General features: G+C 44.8%; 1 protein-coding gene across 1 annotated transcript; it reads left to right on the top strand.

Annotated features, from left to right (window-relative positions):
- Positions 1 to 7,835: 7,835 nt before the first annotated feature.
- Positions 7,836 to 9,484, top strand: LOC136545492 (ethylene-responsive transcription factor ERN1-like). The gene has a single exon (XM_066537511.1). It carries the CDS (start codon positions 8,297 to 8,299, stop codon positions 9,245 to 9,247), a length of 951 nt encoding a protein of 316 aa, XP_066393608.1. The 5' UTR covers positions 7,836 to 8,296; the 3' UTR covers positions 9,248 to 9,484.
- Positions 9,485 to 11,214: the final 1,730 nt, after the last annotated feature.

The raw sequence follows: 11,214 nt of genomic DNA, 5'->3' as shown, positions 1-11,214 counted from the left end.
TGGCCTTGCCTGTGGGAAAGAACTTCGCTAGGAAGGCAGCGAAGCAGTTATCCCATGTAGTATTTCTATCTTTGTTGGCGTAGAACCATTGCTTTGCCTTCCCCAAGAGTGAGAATGGGAAGAGGCAAAGTAGTATGGCATCTTGGGTCACTCCTTTGATGGTGAAAGTGCTATAGATCTCTAGGAAGTGTTGAAGATGTGCACTTGCATCTTCATGTGCCTTTCCACAAAACTGACTTGCTTGCACCATGTTGATGAGGGCTGGCTTGAGCTTGAATCCATTGTCTCCAATATTGATTGCTGGTCTAGTTCGGATGTTGGCTGTAGTTTGAGTAGAGAATTCACGGAGAGTCTTGTTAGTCGTGGTTTCAAATTTTGGTATTAAGCTTCGTCTTATCTGGTTGTCTTCTGATTCTAAAGCTAGGACTTTCTTGAGTTTAGCTCTAGTCCTCCTGATTAATGCTTCTAGATCTTCAATGTAGTTTGTCAGAAGATCAAAACTGGTCATACATTACCCTGCATAAGATACACAAGTAGACAAAATAAGGGTAAGCCTATTTGAGCAGAGGTCAATGGTTATCTCGATCACATCAATAAGTATAAGTTTATCAATACTTCCTTTGCCTAGCTACCTTCCCCGGCAATGGTACTAGAAATGCTTGTTAGTATTTATTAACTTGTCACTTGTTTACTAGTCACCTAATATATGTCTACACCTCTTAACATTACTTTACTAGGTTGTCATCCCTAGTGATGATGCTAGAGATGCTTGTTGGTACTACCTAATATTACTACTAGAGTACTTCTTTATTAATTTATGTGACTAGAAAGAATATATAAATATATATGAATGAAAGGAATCTGTAAGCGCATAGATAATATACCATTGTAGCACTTAACCTGGGAGTATTCCAGGTATCGTTATTTATATTTTTACCACAGGGAAGGTCTGACATGGACATGTATTGATAATTTATACTATTGATGGAGAAGTAAACCATAACCAATATTATACTCACAACTGGGTTAAGTCAAGAGGCAAATGTATATATGAATGGTACATAATAACTAATCATTGATCACTTAGAGTACTCCTTTCTATGGCATTAGCATGGTCAAATAGAATATTAGAGGAATAATTCCTAAGTCATTCTTAATTACATTGATTAGCGCAATTACACTTAGTAATCATGGCTAAGATCACTTCATATCTACACATAAGGTATATTACTAAGGAAGATTAAGAACATCGCTTGTCTTCCTTCATAACTAGATCCTACTTGTCCTATATTCGGGGAGTGCACTACAAAGGACTCAACGGGAGTGTCACATCCGTGATCTACCACATGACCCAGAATATAGGGTGTATCCGCAGGTAAACAACGTATAAGCACCATACTTACACAATGTCGACCACTCACCCCATGTACACCAGAGCGAGCGCTATATGATCCTATGCATGAATATGTTGATAATCCAACTATACTAAGCATATAATCAAAGTAGACAATGAATATGATAATTAGGAATATCAACGATATGAATGATATTGTCATAACAATTATAGCAAGCATATAAAAGTAATGAGAAATACAAAAGAGAGTGGGGCACAAAGATTATACCAAGCCACACTCTTGACACGATCGGGAATCCAAGTGAAGCCTGCTTGCCTCCCTCTAGACCTAGTCTAACTAGCTATGCCCTAAAATATGTTGGAACTCTAAGGATAATTAGGGTTTCTATCTTTTCAAATGACTTCAATGCCTGAGGGAGGGGGGTAGGGGCTGGTATATATAGGCCATAGCGTCAATCTTGAGCCCTTAGATCAAACCAACTTGAATAAACAGCGTAGATGCAATCTAGGAGGCGGTGGAGAACCGACATAGCAACAAGAGGCTGACATGTGGGCCCCAGGGGCCGGCTGAACTGCAGGTGGGGACGGCCGCTTCGGTGTGGAGTCCTCTCGAATCTTCTAGAACATTCTGGGGTTGTTTTCGCTGTGATAAGCGCTATTAAATCTGATATCTTGGTCTACCTTCATGGTTTTCTGGATAAACCCTACAGAAAATATAAATTCACCAAAACTCATGAAATTTGTTAGTTTAAATCCCTAGACCTTCGTTGGTGATTATATTTATACCCTTATGCATGTTATATTGATGATTTATAATGGTTGGTAACTATCATCAACAATCATCATGGGCGGATCGTACTGCAAGCGACGATGACCATGCCCTATGACCAGACGGTTCATACACTGAAGTGATGGTGATGTTTGCCTCGACATAGGCAGGTCACGCTCTAATGTGACGGAATAAGGATCTAATCACGGATGGATCATAAGCCATGTGACGGTGTTAGTGTATACCCACATGCGCGGGTCGTGTTTCAATGCGACAGAAGTAAGAACCTTATCACAGATGGATGATAAGCTAATACGACGGTGTAGTGTACACCCCAGTCGGTCTTAGATACCGACGGTGATGGCTATGAGTATCACTGCCGACAGCTTATTATCGAGGCCAAAATTGGACTGCGATGTGGGTTACGATGCGTCTATGAAAGGTACGAGTGTAGTAGTGCTTGATTAAATGGTATAAAGTCAAAATGACGTGTTCTTGAATAAAAAATCTAGTTTAAACATAAGACAACAATGCAAATGTAATTCATGCAAGGCTAATTTATTACGGGATTTCTATGATTTATTATAAAGCAAGCACGTTGAGAATTAATGAGACATGAGTGATTGCATATGGAATGGTCTTATATTTGAAGCTTGCTACATTGAAAGACAACTATACAAATGAAAGGATGGATTATGAGCTTGATGGATGATTCAACTCAAGGTGTGACTTAATGGCTTGAGATGGTGAAGATAGCAAGGAAAGACTTCAAGGTACTAAGCAAGGGTGAAGAACAAGCGATGGCTTGACGGCCGAGGAACCTAGCTAGGGTGAAGAAGAAAGTACTTGCATTTAATTGAAGTACCAATCAAATTATGATGGTTGGCTTTGAAGGAAATCAACTCAAGAGGTTTAAATTTCTTTTTCATTTGATCTTGAGTAAATAGGTATGCCATACTATTAAGAGGGATGCATCATGTTGATAGATGATTATTCATAAGTGCTCAAGCCAAACTATGTGAGGTTTGAGTGAAAGAGAGACTTAAGAGCTAACTCGCCTGCTGTGGCTGAGCATGATCACAACAACTTTTTTTGGTGTTCTCGAGTTTGGTTTGTCGGAAAATTCGGCAAGAGTCGGGAGTTTCGGGAGTCGGAAGTCCTGGCAAGCATCGAGAGTTCTGATGCCTCAGGCGCCTTTTAACACTCTAACTCTGGTGCTGTGCTGGTCATATCGGACGTGTCCGGTATGCACCAACTGCCTATAACGGCTACTTTTTCAAAGGGGTTTTAAATACCCCTAAGCCTCCACCTTTGGAGGCTGCTGATTCTGCTGATACTCCCATATGTTTTTGAGCCTTGAGAACACTCTCGAACCCTCTCTTAGAGAGTGTGTGATCCCATTTGTAAAATCTAACTTGTGGGTTGAGAGAAATTCAAAATTGAGAGTAAGCCACCACTTGAGCACTTGTGCATATTGTCTATTTTGTGATTCACATTTTGTTACTCTTGGACTCTTCGGTCCTAGATGGCTAGGCATCGCCGGAGAGCATTCGAGAGATTGTGGCGTGCCTCAAAAAATTTGTAACGGTCGATTCCACCGCCGCAAGGGAAGGGATCATCTAGTGGAAGGAGGAAAAAGAGTTGGAAAAGACTCCGACTAGAGTTGACCTTCGTAGGTCCTCTAGAGCTGACCTTTGCTGGGTCGCTCACAGCCCCCTCAACAAAGAGTAGGACTTGGTGGAGTCTGAACTTTAGTAAAATAAATATCGTGTCTCAATTCGCTTTCACCTGATATTTGTGATCCACTTAGGTTGTGCTAGCTCGTGTGCAAGTGTATATTGTGAGATACAACTCTTAGTAGGTTCCTGAAGCTTGGAGAAAAAGATTGGAATCAAAGGTCTGCAAGTTCGGAGCTTGGTGTGTTGTGCCCGTGTATACCGGACACGTCTGGTATACCTACCGAAAACGTCCGGTATTAGAGGTTGTGCTGATTTTATTTAAATCTTGCTCTAACTCTTTTGTTGCAGACTTGTAGCTCCTAAACTAATCCTACGACCATGTTTGTTTCGCTGAAAAGCCAGGCTGAAAAATATTGTTCGTTGATTTGTTGAGAGAAAAACACTGTACCATGGCTGATAAGTTCAAACGAACAGAGCCTACATCTTTTATATTCTCTATGGTTTACTCTTGAGGGGTTTAATACTCTGATTTGGAAGCTTTCAAGTAATTAAAAGCTACACTAACCATTTCCATATTTTAAGGCGTTAATATTTAGAAACATCTATTCACCCCCTTTAGGCGACATCCTCGATCCTTACAATAAAACATTTTGAAAAAAAAAACTCTTAAAACATACGTGCATAGCCATTGCAATATGTGCGAACATCTAGAATCTACCTTTGTAACATACCTCTGAAACATATGAAACACTTGACACGTACATTTACAACATACGCTTTCAGCGCGGCGAACTGGCGCGGTGGAGGTGGCCCTGCGAGATGGCCGCGACATGCGGGGCGAGCAACGTCTAGGGTGAATCCACGGGGGCGGGAGCGAGCAACGATACGGGCGGGCGGGGGCGCGGGCACGCGAAGCGAGCCGCATAGGCTATGCAGGCAGGTGGCGCGGAGCGGTCCATTCGGATGGGACAGACGCATGTGACGTATCATTATCGTAGTGTGAATCCTCACGACACAATCCAAATACGGTACACGGTTGTCTTTTCATCTGGGATCTAGGTTTAGTCTCCAATAAACATTCCTCTTGCTCTACGTATGAATCAGCTCTCGCTAACTAGAGGCCTTTGTATCTTTAGCCTTGCTACGAACCCTAGTTCTAAATTATAGTCCGTTAACTTTATTTTAAATTAAATTTGTCAACGTTTGACCAATTTTTTAGAAAAAACACATTGACATCTACAAGTTCAAATAAATACATCTATCAAAACATATTCCATGTAGAATTTAACTAAACTAATTCGATGTTTATAGATGTTGGTGTATTTTTCTATAAACTTAACCACAGATGAAGAAGTTTGACTCGATTTAACTATCCAACCCAAATCTTCAAATCCGAACCTTTTTAGAAACAAGAGAAGTTACAAAGATGCCAAAGACGCCAGAAAATCTCACAATAGTGCTTATGTTTGAGACGGAGGATTTTCTATATTTTTGGTGTCAAATTGAACTGGTTTCTATAAATTTTAATGAAATTTCTATAAACAGACCTAATCTTTTTGAGGGAGAAAATATTGGATTGATGTATTGAGACCGTCGGGTGTTTGCTGCATGCTATGACGCTGCAATGCAATTGACATAAGGGTTTCACCCATGCAGGCTAAAGTTTGTTGGCCTTAAGCAGCAACACTCTTATAGGAAAAAAAAGGTTAGAGCTCTTAAAACTAACCACGGAGGCAGCTCTCTTGTCCGACAGCTTTATGTCCTTTCACTAGCGCAAGTACTGAGCTTTATTTGATGGGACCAACACAGGTAGTAGCTCACTTCTACCTGCAATGTGCGCTCCAGTATATGCCTCAGCTTTTTGTCGGATGGACCTCTCGACTCCTCTGTAAGAAACTCTGTCATGTTCTCATGATGATATAGACTTAGGAACACATGTGGAAGTTGAGGCAGTAGTCCGTGGTGGGGCATATTGGGGAAGCCTTGAGAAGGCACGAGAAGAACACACATGTCACTCGCCTACGTACGTGTTCTATGCTTGCCAAAAAATTTAAGGCCGGCCACAGCGCAGGATCCAATTGGCCAACAGGTTCAGCACTAGGTTATGCATTAATTAATTAATATTATATACTAGTATTACTCCTTTTACCAGCAAAAATCAACAGCGTTACTTGTTAGGTTTCTTTTGCGTATAGGAACTCTCATCCGAATCGCCTAGGATTATATATTTTAAATCCAAGCAACATTCTGAAATCTGTTTAAAAGAAATATCCTCCTAATAAGTCCGGGAGAAAGAATGTTGGCCGGCCCGGACAGGGGCACAGGGCGTTACCGACTAGTAGTTGACTGCTGAGGAACAGAGAAGACGAAGACAGCATAAATTGGAGTAATTTATATACTCCCTCGTGAGACGTTCTGGAACTGGAACTTTTTAGAGACACTAAGAAAATCGATATATATGTACTGGGGTTGTTTCAGCAGGCCTTTCCCACGAAACCTTGTTGGCTCTAGAAACTCTCTGGCCGGCACTACATTAGTTTAACAATTAACAAGAATGTTGTTCGTTTCCATTATACAAATGGAGATGATGGAGTCCACTAACTTTGACCTCCACATCTCTCAACATTGGTTAATCAGCCATTGAGCCCTGCTCAAACGTACGCCATGTAAACTTTGTTTCTTGTTGTCACCAGCAGTTTGACTACCACACATGCCATATTTTCCATTACTTGCAAACTGTCATCTCGAACACACAAATATGCTCTACATAAAGAAACTTTGGTACTCTCTCTACCACAAAAACATCTGTTTATGTTTAGGAGTCAAACCTGAAAAACTATAAACATTATAGTTTAGAAATGTACAAGTTATGTTCACAAAAAAAAGTACAAGTTATAAATGTCAATTTATATTCAGAATATTTGCAAAACTTATTATACCTGAAAGATTTTATATTTAGAAGAGATCAGTGATCAAAAGATACGAATTGAATACCATGCAAAGTCAAATATGTCAAGTATTTGTGACTGGAGAGAGTAACCTCCTGTGACTCCATTTCACAAATTGCAGCCAGAATCTGAATTCAGAAACCAATGCAAGGACAGGGTAAACAACTGAAACTACTTGAAACCTCACACGACTACCACTTTACAATCAAAGTTCTTCGCAGTATCTTTGACCAAACAACACTTAACAAAGTTTACAGCAACCCGGGTCAAACATTCTAAGAACCACTCTAGCTGAACGAAGCACCCACCATGAATATTTCTTCAGACATGGGAGCCATGTCTCCGGCGTCTCCTTGGAGCACCTGACCTGACCCACCATAAATAAACCCCATGATGCCTCGGTCACATTGCACATCGCAGATCAGTGCCTTGTGGCTAACGGCATTTCCATTCTTTAATTAATTCTTTAATTACACGGCGATGCTATCTTCTTGTTTAATCTCTGACAGGCACCCATGTCGTCAAGCAGTAACATGAACATGAACCTTCCGATGGCGCCGCCAAGTGGCAAATGGTCGTGTCACCATGAACAGCCTCAGTATCCTTGGGGAAGATGATGGCGTGGCGTTTAAAATATCTGCAAGCAGGTAGTCAGCGACAAAGCAGAGATTAGTACACTAATAAGATACTAAGCATTTGAACCAGGCGAACGGTAATGCAGTGCCGGCGGGAGAGATTTCATTACAACCTAACTGCAAAAACATTAGTTGGGCACATTTCACATATATATAAAAAAGAAAGTGACCAGTAACCAGCACAATTTTTTTTTGAAGCTGTGGATCTCATACAAAATTCATGGAACCAGCAAGTGCCAAAGGCCTGCAGAAACACTATTAATATAATAGATAATTCCTTGCGAATCATTAGATGAATATTCTTGACCAGAAGAACGAACAAGGCATTTTAATCTAGAAGGAATTCAACAGCATTGTTATCACATACTAGTAGATTTTCCCATTTATAAAAACGGGGTTTGAACTCAAGAACTCAGCAACAAAAGGATTTTGCCGACGATAAAATTCCATGTGTAGTGAACAACTATGCTTCAGCTATTCTTTGTGACTCCAAGCCCACAGTTACCAAGGGGTAGGGTTAATTTGGAGCCCATGGTTACCACATCGATTGAAGCATCAAACATATCACCCAAGCTAGTTTCACAGCCGGAAACAAAGAGTTGATTTTGTCAACCAGTGTAAACACCAAACATGTCAGCCACTACGACCACATCAAACATTGAAATACGCTACGTGATACAGCATCATGCTCCCAATGCAATGCCCCCTCTTAGAAAACTCAGACACCTTTCTTGGCACTAGGAAGATTTGGACATCAGAGACAAGGAGAACATGACAAGGCCCCCACTACACCCAGCGTCACCTCAGCACCACGCCCTCCCCCCTTAAATTCAGACACCATCTCCTGCCCCAAAGTTCAGACCAGATCGAGTTCTCTCACAGCACATGCAAAGATCGCCCTCCAGTTCCCAATGGAGCTCCAGTTCCAGCAGCCACAAAGCCATCCCCAGCACCAGCAGCAGTACAGCAGCTACCAGCCTCCAGCACCCACAAAGGAAACCAAGCCAAGAACGAGAACCAAGTGCGTCGGCGGCGGTGGCGGCAGCAGCAAGTTCGTGGGTGTCCGGCAGAGGCCATCGGGGAGGTGGGTGGCTGAGATCAAGGACACCACCCAGAAGATCCGGATGTGGCTCGGCACGTTCGAGACGGCTGAGGAGGCCGCGCGGGCCTACGACGAGGCCGCCTGCCTGCTCCGGGGCGCCAACACGCGCACCAACTTCGCCGCCGCCGGCGCGAACGGCGCCTCGCCGCCGGACTCGCCGCTCGCGGCGAGGATCCGTGGCATCCTCAACCACAAGAGGATGAAGAAGAACAACGCGGCGTCCCAGCAGCAGCACACCGTTAACTTCTTCCCTGCAGCAGCGGCGTACCGTGGTGCTGCAGGCGACGTCGCCAGAGCTGCCACCGCCGCAGCCAGCACCACTAGCACCAGCACCAGCACCACGACCACCAGTAGCGTCAGCCCAAGTAGCAGTCCTAGCTCCAGCATCGTTAGCTTCGCCATGAGCAACCATGGCATCCGCACTCCCATCCTCCCTGAGGAAGCTTACAGGCCATACTTGGTCGGTGGAGGCGGTGAGGAGTTTCAGCTAGCCGCACAACAGTATGAACGATCATGGGCACTCAACACCACCAGCTTAACACCTTCGGATGGACGCAACATGGCTAATGAGAATGCTTGCTTGGTGGTCGCAGAGGTGGACAAGATTAAGCTGGAGAAGAAGAGCTCTACGTCACCCCATGGCGGCATGGACAGAGCTCAGGACAACAAGGATCTATTTGACGCGGGGAATGATTCATCTGACTCTTTGTGGGATCTGCCACCTATCTGCCCGCTTTCTTGCAGGTCCTTGATGTATTAGACTATAGAGATTTTGCACTCCCTATTCCGTCTCAGTGCTCTTCCTTTTTTGGGTCCATTTTCTGCTCCTAGGCGAGCCAATTCCGTACAAAAAGAGTGTATGAGGAATGATGGCCAGTAAGCAGAGTACTGTGACAGAAATGTCTTTCGTCTAGATAACTGGCTTTTAAAGAGTTACACTTGTTTTTCTTCTTTTCATTTTCTCTTTTTTTTTTATCAGGTAACAGACCTAGCTCCTTTTCAGTTGCATCCAGACAACATAGCTGTTGCTGGAGAGGGTTATCTATTTCTAGGCACAACAATAATTTAAAACCTTTTGTGGTGGATTTTTGCACTGATTGAAAATTAGGTGTCTGAAATTTTCATGGCACAAGTCTAGTCTAGACTCAAAAGTAGCCTGTTACAAAACGGTACTGATTCTGAAGAAGTGCATATGACTATGATCTGAAAGGTAAAATTTATATTGAATTACAAAGCAAATACGTACCAACAAGCAAACGATGTTCCTTTGATGATAAGTTTAGTGGAAATGGCTATCAAAATACTGAACTTTGAAGATTTTATGTTCTTCACCAAGAAGCAAAGTCTAGCATTTTACAAATTAATTAATTTATGCATGATACACTCACTGCATTATGTCAGTATAAGATACTATTTTCGCAAACAATGCATCATGTAAGTATATAAGACACATGGAGTTGGCCAATACACAACGTGCTATACCCAGGCCAAATCATGGATGGGCAAGAAGATAGACTGACATCCCATGGTTAAACCACGAAGAAATTTCCAGCGAAACCCCAGGGGCACTCAAAAGAGGGGGAAAGGGAATAACCGCCTGAGGGCCGGTGAGGCGGCGAGAAAACGCTTGAGGGGAAGGGTCAAGCAACACCTAGAAGCTCCTGCAACGGCGTGGCGGCAGGCGACGGACTGGGCAGGCCGAGCGAAGCACGGCGGCCGGCGGCCTGGTGGCGGCGGGTACCGTCTAGAAGCTGGATGGGAGGGCAGCTCAGTTTTTTTTAAGGGAAATTGGCTGTGGATTATAAATTTGTGGTTCTTTGCCGGAAGACATCGTGGACCGGTTGAAGCCGGTTGAGGAGGGAGAACAACGGTGAAATAATATTCTTCCCCCTGTTGCTTTCTTCTTCGTCGGTGCCCCTGCCATGGCCGCGAGTTCAAAACTCAGAGCTCACCGGTGGCGACGCCTTGTGCCTCCTAGGTCTGCCTCCGGCCCCGCTCCCCCATGCTCTGCCGCGCCGGCGGCGGCCTCGGTCTGCAGCCGCCCGCGTCCGCCCGCAGGTCGTGCGCAGGTCCACAGCTGCCCCCATCGGTCTGCTGGTCACCCGCGTCCGCAGCGGCAGGTCGCGTGCCTGCTCGCACGCCCGCAGGTCGTCCGAGCACGTCGAGAACCAGCGCGCATGCCCCATCCGCATCCTTGCGGTGCTCCTCCTCCGGCCCCTCGCCATGGCTGGGTTCGCAGCACCTCTCCCCATGGTCGCAGTGCACCAGCACGAATGCCCCATCGCGCGCTGTCGTTCCACCTACATCCGTCCGCTTCTGTGGAGCTCCTCCTCCACTGCTCGAGCATCTTGACGCCGGGAGCATGTGGACCGCAGACCTCCGAGGACGACGCGAGTGCGCGAACCTTCGAGGACGACACGAGTGGGCATGGACATGTGGACCTCCGAACAGCGCGGACCTTCGAGGACGACGTGAGTGCGCGGACCTTTGAGGACGACACGAGTGGGCGCGGACCTCCGAGCAGCGCGCGGAGGAGGTGGAGGAGGCCGACCAATGGAAGAAGAGAAGAGGAGAAGAGGAGGAAGAAGAAGATGACAGGTGGGGCCCGCGCGTCAGTGAGAGAGAGGGGCGGACCCAACTGTGGCTCAGAGGCACCGGATGTCCAAAACGAAATTTTCTCTCTCCTCAACCGGCTACAACGGGTCCACGGTGTCTTGTGGCCTAATT

This window comes from Miscanthus floridulus, chromosome 3, assembly GCF_019320115.1.
Source record: "Miscanthus floridulus cultivar M001 chromosome 3, ASM1932011v1, whole genome shotgun sequence".
Classification (NCBI taxonomy): Eukaryota; Viridiplantae; Streptophyta; class Magnoliopsida; order Poales; family Poaceae; genus Miscanthus; species Miscanthus floridulus.
This window is presented reverse-complemented; position numbering and strand designations above follow the sequence as displayed.

Excerpts from the sequence above, each read along its gene's own strand:
- LOC136545492 (XM_066537511.1), top strand. The coding sequence starts at position 8,297 with ATGGAGCTCCAGTTCCAGCAGCCACAAAGCCATCCCCAGCACCAGCAG.